This window comes from Mytilus edulis, chromosome 2, assembly GCF_963676685.1.
Source record: "Mytilus edulis chromosome 2, xbMytEdul2.2, whole genome shotgun sequence".
Classification (NCBI taxonomy): Eukaryota; Metazoa; Mollusca; class Bivalvia; order Mytilida; family Mytilidae; genus Mytilus; species Mytilus edulis.
In genome coordinates, this window is record NC_092345.1 from 68,741,103 (window position 1) to 68,764,543 (window position 23,441).

The 23,441-nt window shown below is 30.7% G+C and overlaps 1 protein-coding gene across 2 annotated transcripts in view; it reads left to right on the forward strand.

Moving 5' to 3' along the window:
• The window catches only part of LOC139512759 (uncharacterized), a 47,456-nt gene extending 27,854 nt beyond the window's left edge, over positions 1 to 19,602 (forward strand). For both annotated transcript variants that reach the window (XM_071300629.1, XM_071300630.1), the window contains exons 2-4: positions 2,864 to 3,047; positions 16,503 to 16,691; positions 19,151 to 19,602. In XM_071300629.1, coding sequence (XP_071156730.1) covers positions 2,864 to 3,047; positions 16,503 to 16,691; positions 19,151 to 19,176 — 399 coding nt within the window. In that variant the 3' untranslated portion in view covers positions 19,177 to 19,602. The remainder of the gene's footprint in view (positions 1 to 2,863; positions 3,048 to 16,502; positions 16,692 to 19,150) is intronic.
• The last annotated feature ends 3,839 nt before the right edge of the window (positions 19,603 to 23,441 follow it).

The following is a 23,441-nucleotide window of genomic DNA, read 5'->3' on the forward strand; positions in this document are numbered from 1 at the left end:
CTTTGGTTTTGTGAGTCTTTGTTTACTCCTTGGTTTTGATTGCTATTGTCTTTGTAACTTATTTTGAGCACCATAGCCATTACTTGGGTGGTACTTCAGTAAATACAGATAGTGTTTTCTTCAAATTTATTTTTCTTAATGTCGAATCATTTCAAATCAAGGAATGTATCTTCTTCGGGCATACATTTGATTCCTTTCCGTTCCAAACTTTACCATTGGTCCTTTTTATCAGCGCAACAATGCTGGTCTTTGGTTTTGGATTTATATCACTCAAAGGGTATTTTTTGTCGAAAGGGCATCTTTTTCAAACGTTAATTGATATTTAAAACATATCTGATGTCTTCTTCGCCTACATTTGTGAAAAAGACAATATCTTTGTTCTGAACGTCGCATGCTCAGCTTAAAAAATATATATTAGATAAACAGATTTGTTTGTTATTTCAAGTCATTTAGGTTAAGAGTCACTATTTTTTTACAAATATTAAAAGACGTCTTAGTAAAATATTAAACATATCAATGAGATAGTAGATCAATTGCAGTTATATCAAGACGTATATCTAAAAGGCAAATATTTTAGCGTAGGTGATTGTATGTGTTTATATTGTATATCAGTCTATTGAACTAGACATATTTTCCTCAATTTCAATTTTAACCGTTAATGAGTTATGGAAATGTAAAATACAAGAAATGTGACACCAGTCATAAAACAATTAACCATAAAAGACATAAATATGTCAACACACATGTTCTTTCGTAAACAAATACTAGATTCATAATCAAAGAACAAGCATTAAATATCCCAAACAGACAGATTTTTTAAACAAAAAAAAAACAGGTCTAGACAGGCTGAGAAGCGATATGAAACAATCAAGTCCTATCCACAAAGGAAAATAAATTAGAGGTAACAACAAACTAGATGAAATTATTTTAATAACAATGCAACAATGCTGTGTAAACATAATATGTGTTACTGTTATGAACATCATCTAGGTAAATGTTCACTAAGTCACAACAATGCTTTCTGCAATGACAAAGCATGTACCGATCATGTTTTGATGCCATAATGTATATCAGTAAGAATATGTAAGAAAACTGATAGAACGCAATGACAATTTTGAAATGTGACTGCTTTATTTGAAATATATTGTAAAGATATCAGCATGAAATACTATTACCAATGAAATATATAGAAATACGTTTAAGAAGAATAAACGATATAATAAACGGAAAAGTAATTAAAAAGGGTTTATCCTTGTCACATACTTTTTGGAACGGAATAGAATTATAATATCAAGGGTTTCATTTATACCTTTTTATAGTATTTAGTACGAAAAAAGTAAAAAAAAAAAAAAAACTCCGAGGAGAATTAATAAGTTGATAAAACATTAGGGAATATTGTTACAAAATACGCATATATAGCAGGTAAGAGTTTTTTTTTCACCTGAAAGTGGTTTCCACATATAATGGCTAAGGTAAGTTATTCCTGGGACAAGAAAATCCTTAGTTTTTCGAAAAATACAAAGTTTTGTATCAGGAAATATATAAAATTGATCACATAATAGCATGCCCTAGATAAATAAAATTCAAATTCTTTGTAAGATTTAGAAAATTCAAAACTTAACTGGATTTTGCATTGCACGTTTGTTCGTCCATGTAGAAAATGATAAAATTATCAAACAGTTGAGTTTAACTTGATATTGTCCCCTCAAGTACACAGTTTAAATCACCAATTATTGTCAGTTATCTATTGTCCATCTATTGTCAATGCCCACATTACCTGTGGGGAAGTTCTCAAACCTCTTGCCAACTTAGTTTATTTTGGCACCGTCTGCAGGAATGAAAAATAGTGCACTGCAAAATCCTGTTTTTATTTTTCTAAAACATGAAAATATTTGAAATTTATTAATCATGGGCATGTAATGCCATTAAATTTTTCAAGATGCACACGTTTTTCTGTACTCAGAGTAAATTTGAAGTGAAAATGCAGCCATTTTAGCCAAATGGTCAACATGAACCTTTATCGGTACACCAATCCTTTCTCCTTTTTATCAATATATCGATCGACTAGCGATTTTGAATTTGAATATTAAGCAATGACTAAGTTTACTGGCCTTGTATCTTCAAGCATTTAAGGAAGTTGTAATACAAATTGTAGTTGATTCACAAATAGAATATAATAACATTGCAATTTACAAAAAATATCAAGTGTCTTGTTATGAAGTGATTGTTCAGATGATTTGATCAAGCTTGTGGAGATCACATATATTTGTATTTATAAAACCTTTATACTGCCAATCAACATCAATTGATAAATTATAGTATATCCAATATTCTATCTGATAATATCGTCACATTGTGACATGTAATAAGCAATCGAAAACTAGCATCGTAATTGAATATTACTTATATTAGCTATACGATAATACTTGATTATACTCTTTATGGCAGAAAAAAGATACTTCCATATATATTTCTGTATGACTTTGTTATATGAATACGTCATCATGTTAAGTCAATGTGTGTCCTCAATTTGCGACAGAAATAGGCGTGAAAAGTAACAGTACAAGAAGAAAAGGTGATACATTTTTGGTTTATAGTTGTTTGACTCGTTAATGACGTAAGTACTATAAAACGAGCAATAACATTTAATAAAGAAATCCTTTATGAAAATACACTCTAGTGGTTTTCAAAAGCGCCACAAACATACAATTCCCAAGAAACACAATTACATGTACATATGTAAGTACTAGTACTTCAATATCAAATGCAATGTAAATTGAGATATGTGAATTGATAAACCTGAGTACCTACTTTTCTCTAATAATCTATACATTGTGGCAATAATTTGTCTTTTCTGTTACAGGTGATGACCATAACTAAATACAAAACACTGTATACGATCTTGATAATTTTCGTCATATTAAGCACTGGGCATTCTCGAGGTGTGCAGTCAACGTTGTGTGAACATAGATGTGAAACTGCTACTCCATATCTCATAACACTGAAATTATTGTGGCATCGGATGTCAAAACGAATTGGCAGACAAAGTAAGTTATTGTCTTCATGTTTTATACATATATATTTTATGGATTGAAACTTGAGTACAACATATGCTTTGCTCATTGTTGAAGGCCGTATGGTGACCTATAGTTGTTAATGTATGTGTCAATTCGGTTTCTTGTGGACAGTTGTCTCATTGGCAATCATACCACATCTTCTTTTTTATAGATATTTTAGTGTAAGTAATAAGCTGGTTTGATATAAAAGTTGATATGCTATTTTGCCTGTTTATGCTTCATTCAACTTAAACATACGAATAAAAAAAAAAGGTCTTAGCAAGAAAAGAGATAAACAAAATGTTTGAAGAAACTGGAATCAATTTATTAATTGAATTTGAATAATGTTATAGTTGCTCGTTTATTCTTAAATGTTGTTGGTTGTTTTGCTTTTCTTTCGTGTCAATTAACCAGAATAAGAAAACAAAATCGCTCAAAGATATGTTAAAGTCAGTCACATACTTGATGCGCTAGTCCTTGGCAGAAATCTAGAAGGAACATTTATATAAGCACACCATTAAAGACCTAATTATTAAACACCATCAATATAAGCATAACCTTCGTCAAATAGGCTTTTAATTAATATCATGATAGAGGCAATGAATGAAGTAGATTCTAATTAAATATAGCAACACAATTATACAAATTGACACTTCCGGTAAGTAATATCATTTGTCTAACTGAATATTTCTAGTCTGATTCTCAATGTCTGGTTGAAATTCATGATTCTCAAATTACATTGTACCTAACTGTCCTTGTGCAATGACATAAATAATCCAACTTTAAAAAGTTCGTGTCATTCTTCTTTAGTAATTTCAATACAAAACCTGCCTCATGAAACAAGTCGCCAAGAAATGTTTCACAAATAATTCCTACAAAAATGCTGTTAATTAATTTTTACTTTTTCTAACAATATTTATTCACATCGTCAATAACTATAAATAATTTGTACAATCCTAATTCTGGTATACACATTTTTATGTCTTGAGTCAATGTGAAGGAAAACATTACTTTTTCATTTATTTCGATAACACATTTTTGAACTTAAATTGCACCATGGTTTTACTAGACCGACGCGCTGAACCATAACATTGATGTAATAGCTTACAAGGTATATGCTGCATGCTTGTTAACTGGAAGAGCAAATGCTAATCATAAAGCTTTTGGTTTCTCTGAGCCAGACAATTAATAATGACGTGCTTAACAAGAGGCAACACGCTACCATAAAACCTACGATGCATGAGATGTCTTATTCTGTCTATTTTACTAAGAATAAAGTGTAAAGGTCTAAACTAAATTTCACAATTTGTATTTTTATTCCAGGTAATTGTACTTAAAAGATGTCATTATGTAAGGCTATTTTGACCATTTACAACTTCTTTTAATTATTGTTCTAACAGCAAGTGATCAAGCTATTTTAGTTAACATAATTTCTTTTCATGCGACTAATTTCTACAATTATTTTCCACAGATCTGTCAAATGTTGAATTAAAGATCATGTTATTTCGAAAAAAAATCTTCTTTTCTCGTTCAATTATTATGAAAGTGCAATTTTATTTGAAATCCTTGTGTTTAATTTTCAAATAGTTGAACCCCTTTAGAATGTGTAACATTATATGTTACAATTTTCAAGGTCTCTTTGGTACTGGAATTAACCTCTGGTTCTGTAATTTGATGATATTTCTATATCGATTAAGTCATCATCTTTGTCAAATGTATTGTCTCTTCAATGACATATCAATTTGTAATGATCGAGAACTACTATGCATATTGAACACATGGTTTATTGCTGTACCTCATTTATGGCTTATATTACTTAGACAAAAATCATCTTGAATCAACTATGTTGAAGAAATTGTGACCTTCGTACAGCTTATAAAATGCATAATTTATCATTTCCTTCCAAACACACTAATTGTAGACAAAGAAAAGATGTCACAATCAAATGCAACTGTAGACAACAGTATTTTATCGTTGATCATATTTATTAAATCCATTTTGACTACATAAATCATGTAATTAGACAAAAATAAGGAAGTGCATGGGTCGTAATATGCGGTTCCTCCTATGCTTGGTTCATCCTGTTTGATACTCTACATTTCGTCATAATGTTATAATTGAGATAGAAACATATGTATATATATACATATAAGACAACTATTCAATCATCTAAAGATCCTAAACCGCATAAACATGCCACCTGTGAGTTGAGACACAAACACATCGTATCAGGGAACCAACTTGTGATGGTAACCGCAACGCTTATGCTTTGTCGATTTAGATCATTGTTTTACTGTCGTATTACATCCATGTTAATGAAGTCATTATAATAGTATGTTCCCGATGATAAATAAAAAGTTTATCGCTGGAAAGCGAAAATTGGCACGTTTATAATCGATCATAGTTTCGTGAGGTTGGTGTTGCTAATTTTTTTATATTGGTTTTTTTCTAATTTTGTAAACTGTTGTTTGACTTTTAGTCGGTGTCCATTCTTTGCCTTGGCGTTGTGAGTTTTTCTTGGACTTATCTCGTTGGAATCTTACGCTTTCTTTTTGAAGTCGTCTTTATCTGTCAATATAAAGAAATGATCCAGATATGCATAATGCAATTAAGCATTGATAGTATCCTTAATTATCCTTAATTGCAAGTTCGCTGAGACATATGAGATGAAATCACTAGTACTCATTTTATGTGGGTTACTTATTGATTATTTACTACAAAATAGTATATCGGTGCACAACTAGTACCTATTAGTATGTCGAAAGTGTCATTAAATCTCATAATCCCAAAACTAAACTCAACAAAATCTGGTGTCAATTAAAAAGTAGAGCACGCTGATGGTTTCTTCTTAGGTGTATTTGTTTTTTGTTTACCGAACATGGTTCTTCATAACAGAAAAAATATTAGATGTGTGTCTATGGTTCCAAATCTACGTAAGTAAATGCTTGGCCAAAGTCTGGAATATGATAGTTGTTTTCCATTTGTTGGATTTATTTGCGCTTTTCATTTTGCCGCTTGATATGGGACTTTCCGTTTAGAATTTTCAGTCGATTTCGGTATTTTTGATATCTTACTTTATCCTTGTTAGCCGCAATACTATATCTAGGAAATCGTAATAGGAAATACAAGCTCGGAAATAGTATATCAAATAGGAGATGTTTACTTTAATTTCACTTCACATTTCTGGTATGGCTAACACATGGTCTTTTATACACTATTTGCACTTTTTTATGTTACAAGTACGCCTTACAGCTTCTTTTGTATTAACGAGCGCTTCAAAGATATTAAAGTGATATAAATGCAGGAAAAATATTAATCTTTTAATCACAATTTTCTTTATAATCAATTCTTTATAATTACATGGCCTAAGAAAATCATATATAGTGTCAGTAACATACTTGAAATCAATATCCGATTATACTCTGAATGTTTTATACCAACCACAATTTTGGAATTAACTCCCCCGTGCTGTAAAAAACAAATATTTCCAATTATTTATGAGGAAACCCGTATCTAATAAAATGACTAATCTTCACTATACTATAACGTTGGCGGTCGCCTCAGGCAAATTTTACCAACACATTAAATAATGACATCTTGCTCATTGATTCTCATTTTAAAACTTTGCAGTAAGAGACTATCACCTGTTTGGTATATCAGGACTTAAGATAAGTATGAAAATATGTTAATGTGTTTTGTTTTTAATAAAATCAATCAAGAAAATCTGTAGCAGTTACTGCATATCTCCCTTAATTATAGCTCTGATTCTCTGTTCATATTCGGTCAAACGTATATACTTTTTGGTTACATAGGTCCGTCAATGTTTGATTCTAAATTTCAAAAATTGAACATCACAGAGGGCACCTTTTAAAAGCATAGAAATATACACATTGCCGATAAAAATAATCTCAAGTATTAGAATGACATTGATTATCATTTGCAAGTGCCTAAATTCCCGAACTGAGCCTAAATTGTATTATTAAATTATTACAAATCTATTTTAAAAACTGTTTGGTTAAAATGCTTACTGGAGTAACAAGTGTGAATTAATCTGATTCGATTCTAACAGTGTCCTCATTATTTAATGGTACAAAGGAATCTTTCAATTCGATTAATGATTTTTCATTTACATATATTTTCTATACTTTTATGTTACAATTTAGATATTTAGGAAAAGTTTCGGTCAGTCTATTAAAAGGTATATACTATGAAATTTAGAGCGAGGGGCTTGCCGCAAGCTCTTAATTTTATAGTATATTCCTTTTTATAGACTATCCAATTAAGCACATATTTACAACTCGGTAATCTTTTAAGTGGTCTATTGATAGGTTACGTACCTAATAAAGACAATTTGATGAAACAAAACAACTTTACTAAGCTATAGGAGATGTTTATATAAAAAAAAACAATTATGAACAGCTTTTCTTCTAGGAATCGGTGCATTTATATGTGTTTCGACATTGAAGCGGTGTTTTTGTTCTTCAATCTCATAGCCCAAACTTGGTATTTCAATTAGTAAAGGGTTCATAAAAGAATGTAAAATAAATATCAGTTTAAAACAGCAATTTATTTTATGAAATTAAATTTTTAAGGCAACCAAAATTCCGATTATTATTTCATTGTCATAAAAAGATAAACATTGACTTTGATGTCCCTTGCTTGAAGTTAATACATATATGAAGATACATGTATGTGCACTCATGAAAATTCTCAATGTTCATAGATGAAACTCAACGGGGAATGTGATGATAAGCTCAGAATCATGTGCGATAGTCTCAACCAAGCAAGTGTTGATTTTACTTTTAACATACAGTGAACATTATAGATATAAGTTAATACGTAGACTTTAATGTCAAGTGCAAGCGTCATTTTCAATGATAATTTAATATGTATTCCGTGCACGATACCTTGGACTGCGATTGCTGCCATTTGGGTTTTTTAAATGTTTATTTTTTAACTGTATTATGAACAATGGACGTCATTATCAGGTTCAAAAATTTGTTATTGCGTCATTTAGCTTTCTTTTTATCAACCAAAATGTATCATGTTGTTGTTTATTTTCAAATCGACATCGTATTGATTTCATCGTCGGTCCTTTAGAAAAATTACAGTTCCATTATACAAAATAATGAAAAAGTAGAATAGTTAAGCAATAATAGTTCTAGAACATCAAGGGTATTCCATATAACCATTGTTGAAAAAGCAAAGGAAAGTATACATTTTCTGGATGTCATTTCAGGCTACGGTAATAACATAGATTAAAACTATAAAATGAGGATCAAAGTCCTCAGTGCAAAGTTGAACGAAGGCATAGCTAAATTTACTAAATTTTGATAACTAATTATATCTTGACTAATATCTAAAAATTGACAATAAAGGTTGGGCGAAAACATTAATTTACGACAAAAGAGATGATTTCAGATTCCTAATTGTGAACTTTCCATTTCTATGTAGCAACATTCCAGCAGGGCCTACATACGGAGTATATATTTCCAAATTGATGCGATATTCCCGGGCTTGTATTTCCTACCCTGATTTCCTTGATAGGGGTTTGCTGCTCACAAGGAAGCTTGTACACCAACAGTTCAAAGTGGTGCAATTGAAATCATCATTCGTATATTTTACGGACGCCGTCACGAGTTGGTTGGGCGTTATGGAATAACCGTTTCACAGATGATATCGGATATTTCCTTATGTAACTACAATCACCTTCCCCGTTCATGCATGTGGCCTACCGAGTTAGACTATTTACCGGGTTTGAAATAACATGAACAACACGACTATGTTAACCTTTCCGGAAAACCAGAGATCACCCAAGTTTTTGGTGGGGTTCGTGTTGCTTAGTCTTTAGTTTTCTATGTTGTGTATTGTGTACTATTATTTTTATTTTAGCAATGGCGTTGTCATTTAGTTTTCGATCTATGAGTGTTACTGTTTCTCTGACATCTTTCGCCCCTTTTTATACACTCTCTTAATCATTACATAATCAATATATCTTAATTTTCTAAGTTATATTTGACTTTCCGTAATTTTCCAAAGTCTAAATATGAATGTTACCCGTAAATCTATCATTTTGGAATGTGAAAGAATAAAAAGACAACTTTTTCGACAAAAAGTTAAATTGTGTTGATCTTAAAGCGAAAGAGTCCACATTTTAGATCGCTTCTCTACGCTGAAAGTTTAAAATTTCAACATCCTTATTTTAAGTGTTGAAAACTGGACCCCTACGACCTTGTTTCAAAAATAGAGTTTTATAAAAGACATAATACATGAGAAGACATTTCGTAGACGACAAACTTCATTTTCATGGACAGATGTTGATATACGTGATCGTTAAATTCACAAGTCTACCTTTTTTATTTTTCTTATAGCTTCAAAGGGTGACTGTTAAAATCACTTAATGACAATGCGTGCAGTAGTAGATCATTAGTTACAAAAAGTCGAAATTAAATGGCTTCTTTTGATAAAACAGATTTATTAAGCTTTCAATTCATTTCTTTTTAGACCACTATTTAGGAACTGTACAAATTATATGTGATTACTAGTAGCTGTTAAATGGAAAATCCATTGATTTTTCTGACACGAAGTCCTTCAAATGATTTCGCTAACTAGACAGTGTTCCCCGTTTAATGCCAATGTGTGCATTGGTTATAATAATTGGAATTGTTCTATGCAATTTTATGGAATCTGTATACCTAATAGTGGAAAAAGTTTTTTATATCTGCTTCTGAAAATAGGATTGGAGTAAACATACACGGAAGAACATTTTATGGTGTTAAGTTCATATTCGGTCTAATCTATCGACATTTTTATGAATAGATAACTTTGATCAAATATTTTACAATGATTTTTATCTTTTCTTGTTTTTTAAATTTTCATATATTTTTGCAGTTATGAAAATACAATATTTTCAACTGCATATTATCTGTTTAGCAATTGCAAATTTTACAAAGAAAAATTTAAGCATTTTGAAAAGTTAGTTTCCATTGAGAATAATATTAATGGTACCAATTTTCCTGCACCAGATGCGCATTTCTACAATACATGTCTCTTCAGTGATGCTCGTGGCCAAAATATTTGAAATGCAAAGCTTATATAAAAGATGAAGAGCTATAATCCAATAGGTCTAACAATTATAGCCAAATCCGTTAAAGAAAAACACTTTATAAAAATGATTATATCTAAAAAAACAAAAAACAAAAACAAAACAAGATCATTATTTTTGTTTCTGCCTTTTAATATCTGGTATTTATATGATAACAGTCCTTTAAAAAGTTAGTTATTTTTAGGAGCAAAAATTCTTATATTTTTCTATATGTATATGTCATATTAGTGAGGATCATGAAAAGAAAATAACAGTTACGAAGTAAGATAATAAACGTCAAAGCAGATGAACCATCAATGTACTTCTGATACTAACAAATCTGTTTTTGGAATTCACATTCCGCTGATTTAGTAGGATCACAATCCCAAAAACAATAAAAATCTACCAAAAACTCTTCCAATTTAAAAAAAATCCTTACAAACTGCAAATCTTCATGAGTTTAAACCTGAAAGCTTTCCTTTGTAACATACATATTGAATTCAAAGAAATAAAACATCTGAAATCTTTATTTCGTTTTATGGTTTTTTTTTCTTTTTTAGTACCATTCTGTTTTGTTTTTCTGGGTTTTTTTTTGTGTTAATATGTTTACTTTCTTTTTTTTCATTAATCGGCGTCTAGTGTGTTTGATAAGTATGTTAATTTGGTATGCTTTTTATACAAAGACTGTTCTTTTCAGATTATTAAACAGAACTAGCTGGATCGACATGACATAAGTTTTACATTCGCTATCACAAAATGGTTGGCCGATACGATTCTGTGTCTCAACTCATATTTGAAATAAATGTTCTGTCGTCGATACCGGATTACTCGTCTGTTCAGTTAATTAACCGGTTTTAACCTCTTGCTATTGTGACGTTTTGATTGAGTGTGGAAACACATGGATAGTGCATTTCAGAAAAACATATCGACCAACGTTTCCCTCGGTTTAGAGTTAATGTGATTTCTTCCGGTTTAGAGTTTTGTCTATTTTGTGTGTTTTTGATTGATGAACGGAATCTGAACACATATGGCCTATTGTTGCCTTAGTTTTATTTGATTTTACTGTTTTAATAATTATCATTCTAAACGTTTGAAAAAAAGTATACGGGTTAGAGACTGATTCTGAATTTTGTATGTACCCCAAAGTATTTATATTTTACTGTGTTTATGGAAAGCTGTTTCAAAGACTTGCAATCCTAGTATAACTGTTGGTTTCCATGCTATCTATAAAACCAGGTTTGACACAACATTTTCTGCGAAAAATGTATGTACCTAGTACGGAATACGACATTTGTTTTCGATAACGTTTGATTAAGTAATTTTTATGGGTTTCCCCATTTTTATTAATCTTAGGGTTTGGTATTGTGTTTATGCTTTATTTTTGTCTCTCGTTGTCACTTTTCGTTAATCGCAACTTTCTGTAAACTGTATAACGATACTAGCATAGATTCATCTCAAAACACCAAGTTCAGTTTGAAAAGAGCCATATAAAAATAACGTTGATTACAGATAAAACTCAATTGAAATAAATGTTCCTTCTTTTTCAGATTTGTAATAAATATATTTATAACAATGAACTGTTTAACAAGTATCACCCACTTAATGTGTCAATCTAAAACAATTCACAGGATACTATCTATCTTATAGCTGTACAGCTTAATTTGTTTTTAGCATCGAACTGTTGTACACGAAGGAAAATTCTCTATCTCCTTATAGTTTGTTGATTAGTTTTTGCTATTTAAGATGAGGCATTAAAAATGTAATAAAAAGGAGACTTAATGGCAACCGATACAGTTACAGTGGCGAGTAGTGACGTTGTGAACATAAAATATTATTCTCGCGACAGTGACATATCGGGTAAAGATGCATTTTCAACTGGTTTTATTTTATGATTTAAACTTCTTTTACTTTAAAACGAGTGCATGAGGCCCTCTTTTTCAAAATTGCATTAGGTTTGATAATGTATGAAAATTACTTGTAACAATATCTATTTGAAAAAGTCAACAATATTTTTTTTTTAAATTTGATTAATATTCCGCAAAAAATGCCTTCATTTTTTCCCCCACCTAAAATCATGAAACTTTAAAAACAAAATTATTTCTAAATAAATGTTGTTCATATTAAGAGCATATATAAATGTAAAGAAGATTTTCATAATGTTTTTACAAAAATCCGCTTGTGTTTATCTGTTGGCATAAAACAAAAAAAATTATGTGTGACTATCCAACGAACGGAAATGTTAAAAAAAAAATCAAAAATATAGTAAAACTCTGAAATTTCGACTCCTTTTGTCTCATAAAGTAGCACAAAGAGGTATATTTTTTATTACATATTTGAATTGTTTATGTGAAAAATAGCTTGTATGCAAATTTTCGTAACAAATCATTGTGGAATCGAAACTGTATCGTATGCCTTTAAGGCAAAGTACAGACAGGAACTTTTAATTACACTTTATAGTGATACTCAGAAACTTCAGTAAAAACCTCGTCATACCTCTACATCCTTAAGGATGCATTTTTGCAATGTGTAACAAACAAAAACTGTAAATGGATCCTTAATATTCGTTTTGCTAAATTCCTCTCAAAATGGTTGATGAAACAAAATTCTCATTTCTAACATTTGTCAAACGAGTAGCATCCAAACCAATGTTAATATCCGAAAGTAAAAGAGTGTTATAGAACATATACTAAAAATCATATCTGGCACTGAATAAGGGTAATAAACATGATATTTAACTGAATCATCAAATACCTCAAGTAGGATCTAAATGATTGAAGTATTCAACCAGCCAATCATTAGCATACATTGTTGATGCTGTTCATCACCTAGGTCTCCAACTATGCATTGCTCTCTGTAAACATCAATATTTAAAATTGATATTTGGAGGTTAAACACTTACAGTTTACTAACTGGCATGTTGAACTTGGCCTGTATTATTGCAAGTGTCCCGGTTATATGTTCAAAATATAGATATATTTTGCGAAAACAAAATTCAAATTTTGGTAAACGTATTAAATCTTAGATAATTCTAAAAAGTAAAATCACAAAAATACTGAACTTAGAGGAAGATCAATTGGGTAAGTCCATAATCACATGGCAAAATCAAATAACAAAACGCATCAAAAACGAATGGACAAGAACTGTCATATTCCTGACTTGGTACAGGCATTTTCAAATGTAGAAAATGCTGGATTAAACCTGGTTCTATAGCGCTAACCCTCTCACTTTAATGACAGTCTCATCAATTTCCGATATTTTTACATTGATGCGTTAAATAAACAGACACTTTCTAAATTAAAGTCAATACGTTGTTCTTGTTTAAATTTCAAACCACCAAAAAATGCAAAAGTCCGAAACTTTATTTCACCTTTAACCTAAGAACTTCTAGCAGTTACTGAAATGGAAGCTTCATACCTCATTTCAACAGATTAAAAAAGTATGTCTTTATCATATTAAAATCAAGAGTCTTTTATTAATCTATGTTGATCCATACCGTTTTGATAAAGTTTCTTCTGTTACCTATTCCAACAACGGCAGGCTTGAGCTTCTTTAAAACTGAGGTTTACTATTCGTATTGCCGCGTGTTTTTCATTCTACATTGGCCAGAGTTATTGGAAGAGGGTTGATATCTCACAAAACATGTAAAAACGCGCCGAATTTTTAAAAACCTCTTGTCTTTGTAAACCTTGTATGGCTTATTTTATTATTTTTGGTTCATTTGTATGTTTCATGATGAGTAAATTAGCAAGTGCAAAATGTTAAGATAATTTTTTTGTCGACTTGTCATTATGGTTAATAAATTAAAAAAAAAAAACAAGACCAAACTTTGATCAATTCTTAAATACCATAAGGAAAACTTGTTACCTCCAATTGATCATTCAACTATCATAATATTCTCTTTTCTGTTTATTTTTTAACAGTGTTTTGATTATTTGAACGGGTTAAATGTAACATACATTTAATGCTAGACATTAATCGTGTTTTGGTAAAGATTATTGCTTAAAAGGCCGTCTTCCTGTTGTATAAATTATGTCTTACTGTGTATGTTCCTGTCAGGAATTGTGTAACAGGAAACGGTTAAGCGACGATAATCAATTATATAGAAGAAATTTATGTCAAGGGATAATAATACAAAAGCAAGGGATAACAATATGAATACATATTACATAATTCAATTGAGCAGTAGTGACCTGGCTTTAACACTGTACTATGCTGACATTGTCTAAATGGCAGTTGTTTTTCTTTTTTATATATTAAAAAAAATATTTACACTTTTTCAAGGACAAAGACGTTAAATTCAGATCAGACAAAACAAATCGGCTAATAATTCAATCATGCTGTGTATTAAACGTTTTGTGTAAATTAAATGTGATTTTTATTGGCAAAAGTGTTCAAAAATGAGTGTAATAGGATATAGTTTTCGTTATTAAACAAAAATGTTAGCGTGACCAAACTATATAAAGTAAAAATTATTCTCCGCCATAAAAAATATTTTGCAGACACTTACTGCTGTGCATATTTTCAATTTTAACTGAACTATACAATAGGATTGTTTAGTGCCATTAAGCACGTATTTTAAATTTATTTAATTTGAGGCGTTCAAAGATACAATCTGGGTTAACACATCTAACATATTTGTAATTGTTATTCAGACATATTTAACATTTTATTTTGTTTATCGAGAATTTGTTCGCTAGCACGTCGACTGTTGACATTTGTTCAACCACACCTTTTTCGAACATTAGATGTTTGTCTGATTAGTCCGATATATGCGTGAAGTGTATCTAATGTATGATAGCCATATATGATGTGGATCCCTCTCAGTCTCATGACGTCTTTATACTGATTTAAACTCATCAAATATACTTTGTAATTGGCTTATAATTAATTACAACAGACGCGTGTTTCGTCTGCATGAGAGTCATGTATATCGCCCTAACAAACAAAATGAAAGGCAATTCCAAGAAAAAACTAAAAATACAAAATACGGCTTAACATTTATCTTTTGTTTTATACAAAAAAGTAACAGTAATTTACTATATCAAAGATATTTCGTGTAAACACAAAGTGCTGACTACTGGACTTGTGATACTCTCAGAAACAAAACGATCATCAGAAGAATCATTGACCAAGTGGTTATAACAATTCATCAAAGATAACCAGATTGTATTTTCTTTATACAAATAAGGCTATGTTATCTATGCGTTGGGTAGACAACGGGTTTGTATATATGTAATAAAATATTTTCAAAAAAGCACTTTATGTCGCTTAAATGTACTTAGCGCTACGAAAAATTAATAAAATACTGATGACACTAAGAACAATAACATTAAATTTATTCTAATATATAATACAGTAAAGTTCATTTGATGCGTTTTCCAAAATCACGCACGAGTACGAAAATTAAAATCGTTGTTTGTAAACCTTCATTTTCATTGAAGTATTTTTACTTTGAGACGAAGAAATTAATCATATATTGACAATTAATTAATTCACTTTGTATTACAACTTCTAATTACATGTATTGGTGTATATTTCGTGAAAATATTGTGTAAATAGCTTCATTTATATTTTATTTTATCCTGTAAAGTCTCTGTGTCTACTATACAAAATTATTTTTAACTAAACCGTCAACGGCGGATTAACACAAATGTTAAGCAATTATTATTATTAACCTCTAACGATAATTTTATTTTCACAATATAAACAATTACATATTTGAACAACGAATATTTTGTAGAATGGAGGTAATTTCTTTTAATGTCTTTTGTGCTCAACATTGTGTTTTTTTTTCTTTCTAAAACATCTTGATTCGTGCTAATAATCAATAAGATAGCAAACCTATTTATTGCAAGTTTCTTTTCCGGAGAGGAAGTATTGCGATTAAATATCTTCAGCTTTTAAAAAAAACCCAACAAAACAACACTTTATAAAGTGTATGTCCGAAGAGCTTTTTAATGAATTTATTTTTATCAGGAATTATCAAAGCCGTCTCCATGACCGTCAATGATGTTTACGAACCTATACGGAAAATTGTGCAAAGAACATACTTTCCGATGTAATATCTTTTAACTATTGTTGATGTTATTTTTTGTCAAGGTATAAATAGCTAAAAAATCTAAATAGCAATATTTTCAGTTAAATTCAAATCAACCTTTATTGAAATCGAATACTAGTATATATCATATTTATCATAGATTATTTTCTTAAACAAACTCTAGACGTTAAAATAAACGAAGATACTTTAAATGTGTCATTGAAATGTTTCCTGCTGGAATACTCTAATAGTCAGTCAGGTATAAGTGTTTCAGAATCGATTTCATCATTGTCTATTTCAAATTTGGTTTAATTTTTTATTTCAGATATGACATTTGAATCCTTCGTAAAATCCCTTATTGCTGCATCAGAACGGTACAATAGATTAATACCTCTAAGAGACAATTTGATGTCCATGATTGGTGAATACCAGGACTGTGTGAAGGCTTGCGAACATCAACATAGTAAAAGAACATTTGAACGGGTGTCAGATTCTTTTACCAGACCAGAAATTTGTAAGTTTTATACACAAATATTTAATTTTACAGTGCATTCTACACTTATCTTACAGTTGCATCGCCTTCATATAGGAAACACGTTGAACACCTTTAAAAGGCATTTTTTCTTATACTTTTTATATTCCCTCAGATATTTTGATTCGAACTTCAATTGTTCTTTTATCTATTACTTTCTTTTTTCACAGCAATTTTGACAAATTGACGACTATATATGCTCTAGATTGATTTAAAGATTCGTCAATCGATGATTTTCACGATAGTGTTTGTTTTACCCGTACATCGCATTGCATCTACTTTCTATTTGTTTTGAGTTCTATAATTCCGATAAATCTCCATGGTGTGTGAATGATCACTCCATCAGTCTGTGGTTTTGTTATTTCCGTTTTCATCCCTCGTGCTTTTGTTTCTTGCTCTGTTTGGAGCTTAAAATTCGGATTGATTTTATTGCGATCCAATGGATTTCAGTCTATACAAATAAGCTCATCATAGATACCAGAATAACATTTTTTATGTTAGTTTGTGCCTGGTCCATGCTTTTACCCTTTTGGAGTTTTCCAGGTGTTTTTACCCCCGTAATTTTTTAAACCTAGTCACTGTTCTCGCTGGTTTCTTCTTCTCATCTTCACGTTAATTTGTGACTGGTCGTTGCTCTTTCTATGATTTCGTTTGATTTCAACTTTCCGTTTGTTTGTGCTCGCTATAATTGCTCTATATACTTCCAAGCTGATGTGTCTCCAGATTTGTCTTCATAGATCTGAAAGTTATGAACAAGGATCACAAATGATTATACACATAAAGGTGTGAATTTTGTAGGGAAACTGATATTTGTATTATCTTCTGTCCTATGATTGCATAGACCAAGCCCAATAAGATAATACTATAGTATTTCATTCATTGCGTAAGAAATCATATGTTCTGTACTTTTATTCTTTATAGGGAAACCAAACGAGACAATAATCCATGAAATAAATATGAAAAGAATTACATGCAAAAATTTACCTTCTCAAGGAATATCACTTATTTTTAAGATTTGAGAGGAATTATATCCGGTAATACCGCATCAGCTGGGATGATCTTATTATTGTTAAATCATGGAGTCTTTCACTAATATAGTTTATCAATGAAATTGATTACAACCATTTTTAGGTAGAAAGGTGTGAAATTGATGAGTTTTATGTGATATTTTCTCAGGAAATTGTACAATGTATATACGGGTTATTAAATCATCAATTCATTTAAGGAACACCGGTTGCAATAAAAGAGAATCTACGCACTGTACTTTATAGCGTAATGCTATCTTAAATGCCATACAGAAAAATGAGTAACTGACCCAAATAACAATTGTGCACACATTGCAATTCGTTGCTAGCAATATTGATTATTTTGAATTATAATAGTGATCAATGAACCATGAAATACATCAAGGTCAGTTGAACCCTAACAGAATACCCTATATACCTGACAATCATTTATACATCAAAGAACGTAATATTAGTACTTGTAATATCAGACCAACTTTAATTTTGTAATAAGGGGGAATACATCGCGGACAATCCAAACAAGGACTCAAAAATTGGCAGACATCAATATGACCAAAAGAAAAACATTTCAAACACATATAACAGCTAGCTTTAAATTAAGTGATTTAAACACCATCCTATTGAGACATCTGAAGCTCTGAACATGTGAGCAAGTTTATTTAATCTTTGACATCCGTAACGTTACTAAAATCAATTACAGTTCTGGTGATACATCGTACTTTGGTTATGTACCAGAATGAACAAAATGGTGATTACAATGAATAAAACATTGCCGTGGTCATGTGTCACACAGGTATTCTACCTAATCATGATAGCGCCCTTAATAAGTAAGATTTCCAGGATCGTGGTTAAAAACTTATCTTTATGGATATTATTCCATCTGGAACGTTTCATACTAATGAACAACAATTCAACATCACCTACAAAAGGAGAATATTCTAGTAGTAGAGATACTCCATGACTTTCGTTTCATATCAAAAATTTCATCGACAATTTCTGGTTAAGAGGAAGCTAGTAGACCAATTATTAATCTAGTTAAATCATCTCTTAAAAGTTTTATTGACACCATCATGATTTGGTTGACATTTGTAAAACACACTGATTTGGAATATTCGTCGATGGCACAATTCAACTTTCCTTTCTTTGTTTTTGACAAAAAAAGGTAACTAATTTTACAATAATATTGTGAGTAACTTGCGCTGAAGATTGTTTCTTAAACTTTGTATTAAGTTTAAATAGATTTAGGTATATATACTTGATAAAATAATACATCTGATAAAGATGGAATGTCACCACTTAGACAAATGGGGAAATAACTTCAATGAACCGGTTCAAAAATATGTCGTTAAAAATTATATTTGTAGTGAATTATTTTGTTTTCTGTATTTTTATCTTGTTTTTATATTTGCATTGTAGGTATTACACCAGATATTTGTTTATGACAGTCATGGATACAACATGTCTTATTCTTCATCTAAGGGGGACAGAGAGTGACATAAAGTTTTAGAAATGTAATACTCGTTTTCAGTTTTATTTAAAATATTTGTTCATAAGAATAAATTTTCCTAATTTTAAGGTCTATTCGTCCGAAAATGTGACATAATAAAATTGTTGTGACATCGTTAAATAGTGAAGGTATTGGATGTTTTCGAACAAATGAGAGTGCCAAGGGAAGATTCAAATAAACACAAAGTGAAAACATCGAAACATAAAAAGAACCTTGAAACTGAAGAAAAATGAGGCATTACAATACGTCTTTCGTAACTTAATGGGGTGGGGAGATAGCAGAAACGTATAACAAAATCAGTGTATAATACTTAATTATACATAAAAGAAACGGACAAATATTAATAAATTTGTACATTTTCTCTTTGTCTTTATCATTACATATTATAAACAAAATAATCATATGTCAAACATATAATAACATGGCTATTTCTGTTAGAATATCTTAAATTAAAGATACAAACTGTACATTAAGATGTCAATTTTTACTAGACGTTACTATTTTTCTGTTAACTATAATTATGTAAAATAAATTGCATAATCAAGACAGCGTGACTTTTTTATGCAGCCAAATTAGTTGTCCTTATACGTCCAAAATTTGGAGTACTGATATCTAAATATATTGAATACAAGTTAAACTATGGGCTTTTGCTTACTTATGATACTCCGAAATGAAATTGATAACTGGTTGACTGTTTTAACGTATAACACGGTATATAGCGTTGACTCAAATTTCAGTAAGCCTTGTAGTTTCCTAGAAACTATTCAAAGAACATTTCATGTGATCAAATGGGAAGGTATTCGTTACACATGCAGTTGATTAGCGATAAATTGCGACACACAGTATAGCATGCTCGATACCAAATTTTAAGCATGTGCTCCGACTAGTTCCTAAGAAAACAAATCAAAATTGTATGCAATGGACGACGGACAGGTGAAAACACGGATGAATGTAAATCAGTGTACCCTGAAGCGGGATGATAGAAAAGAGGTTTCCTCTACAGTAAATTGTATGTGTAGCACCGTGTAGTACGGTGATTTTTTTAAATTTTTATTTTACTGTTAAAAAAATTGCTTTGAAAGTCATTAAATCCTAATTTGCCTTAATGGTATATACTTTGGTACTCTTATCATTATCCTCGTGCACATTATCGACAACATCTTTAAAATTGTATGTCTGATTGATTCTGACATTGCCAGAAATAGAATTAGTCTGTCATATATGTCATTTTCCTAGGCGATGTGAATAAGTGATTAACAAAATACTTATTTTTGGTCGAACTAACATGGTTTGTGTACTTTTTTAACTTTACTTGTTCAGTTTTATATATGTATCTAATTGATAAAAAGTACATGTACACATTTATGCAGGAGAGCAACTATTTTGAGAAGCAAAATACCATAAAAAATTAAAGAGCACTTAACCCAAAAATGGACTAAAGAGAACAGGCACAAGTTTTAGATGTCAGTACTGTAGTTTTCAATTAAAGGGAGTACACTTGAGGATTTAATATAAAAAAGTAGGAATTTTGAACATTTGAACCTCTTAATATTAGGTTTTGATGATCGCTGCATGCCATATGACATTTCGGATGTTATATTACAAAACAATTAACGCAATATCTGTATTAGTAACATAATTACACTAGGCCTAGGGTTTTCGATATCACTAGCCTGTCAACACTTATTTATCACAATTGGTTTCCATAGTTCACAATTGTTTCTAATTGTCTTTTAATTCGAAATGGGGAATCTTGTGTAAAGGGAAGAAAAGTTAAACGTGTTAAACTTTTGCAAGAGGAAAGACACTTAGATTGTATGACATCCGACAGATCTTTCGAATTTTAAAGTATCCATATCTGATTCTCGCCGCCTCTAAAAATAGATAGTTGTTTTCACAATGATTTTCAAGCCCGGTTTTGCTTGCTGATAAAATTGATGTTGAGAACTTTGAAAGAGGTTTCGTAGAACACCTGGAAGATCCAGCAATAACAAGTTGTGAATAAGGAAACTTGTGTAATTTAGGTATTTAATACAATGAGGGATGGTCCTGTCCCTCATCTTTGGTTGATATTCCAATAACCTATGATTATTCATGATTTCCTCATTGTTAATACCCAATTCATTTATCATGTAGTTTATACAATGGTATATATTGACACACATAAACGATGTGGATTGGGGCTTTATCTGCAGGGACAACAACATATGTGCCAGGGAGGTTGGACAGGTGATTATCAACTTTGATGTCTTTTAACTTGAGTGTAGCGTTTTTAATTCTAATTTGTATTCACGACCTCACAGTCTTAATTCATTCGGGAAGAGTGTCTTCGTCTTCTTAGTCATGCTCAGCCGTTTGTCAGGCATAATCCATAAGTTCTTATGATGGATTTAGGCTCAATATTTTTCGGGCCTTTCGATACCGTAGTTTGCAGAAAAGTGTTCAAATCGCCTGTGATAACATGGAATGCCAGATTACATATTAATGAGCTACCACATGTGTAATCAGGAGAAAGTTTAGACGTGTACCGTTAATGCTGAGATCTAGTTAACCATTTATAATTACAAGTATCATCTCGATCAAGTGTAAATACAGCAGTTCATACAGCGTATCAGAAATGTTCTTCGTTTACCCGTAACAATAAGTAACAAACTCCGTCCAGTAAGTTTTGCGTACAAGGTTTAGTTTAAAATACTTTATTTGAAAAATTAAAGAAAAATGAATTAGACACACGTAAATAAACTCATCATAGATACCAGGATAGAAATTTTATATTTACGCCAGACGCGCGGTCTACAAAAGACTCAACATTTACGATCGAATCAAAAAAAGTTAAAAAAAAAAAAAAAAAAAAGCCAAATAAAGTACGAAGTTGAAGATCATTGAGGACCAAAAATTCCTAAAAATTTTGCCAAAAACAGCTAAGGTAATCTATTCCTGAGGTAGAAAAGCTTTAGTTTCTCAAAAATTCAAAGTTTTGTTGACAGTTAATTTATGATTATGAACATATCAATGATACCTTAAATCAGAAGTGTTGACTACTGGGCTGGTGATACCCTCGGGAAATTAAAACTCTAATCACACTTATGAAGTTTTCACTATTTTACGATATTAACAAAAACAAATAGTATAATGAGCATGCATGTAAACCAAACAGTTTATAAACTACAATACAAGCTATCTTACGTAAACAAGAAGAGAGAGGGAAAAAAGAAAGTTTGAAAAGTCACATATTTCTGAGATGATGCCGTGAGTGTTGATGATTATGTTCCGTGTCCGTATCAATAACGTTTTATGAAGTTATAAGAAATGAGTTAGACCTTTTGATGAAGTTTCAAACATGTTTGAAGATTTGAATATATAGGTACTCCATATACAAAACAGTCACACAATTGAAAAACATATCTATTGGTAATCACATGTTTGTTATACGCAATACCTACAACATAACTGTTCTGGCTTGTTGTGTAGGACTTTAAGACTTATTGCTATGAAAGTTATTATTTCTAGAGAATATTTCAAAATATTGAAATGCAACAATAACAGATTAACTGAGCATTTTCAGCCTGTCTGCCATTGATAGTAAATATATCAACTAGTTAAGCCTGTGTTTTCTTCAAATGTACATTTTTCACAGGATAAATACATTGCATTCAAAGCAGTATGCTATTAAACAGCAGAGTCATCAAATGTGACAGAGAAAAAAACGAGAGTCGGCAGGTGTTTACCCTGCCTTACACCTTTGTTTGAGGCAAACAATTAACCTCAGAAATTACAAACATTCCGTTCAGAATATGTTGTAGTTCGCTCCCTTTCAACGAAATATAAATTTAAAAGATTTGTTTCCTGTACAAAAAAGGATTAAATTTTAGTTAAATATCCTTGTATTTCTCCCCAATTATTAAAATACTATACTAGTATGAACAAAATATTTATTACTTTACTTTAAATTATTAATTTAGAAGACCTCCTTTAAAATATTATAAATTGTTGAAAATATTCTAGAATAGTGGATGACGTATGACATTGAGACAGCGACCTAAGAACACAAAAACAGAAGACATAAATAGTGGTCAACATACGATCTTCAACAATTGCAGTATTGGTGTCTCTATATATCAATGCGATCTTTTCATAGATCTCAATCTTTTTCCCTTTTTTGAATCACTAATACACACGTTTAAAAGATCAATTGATACA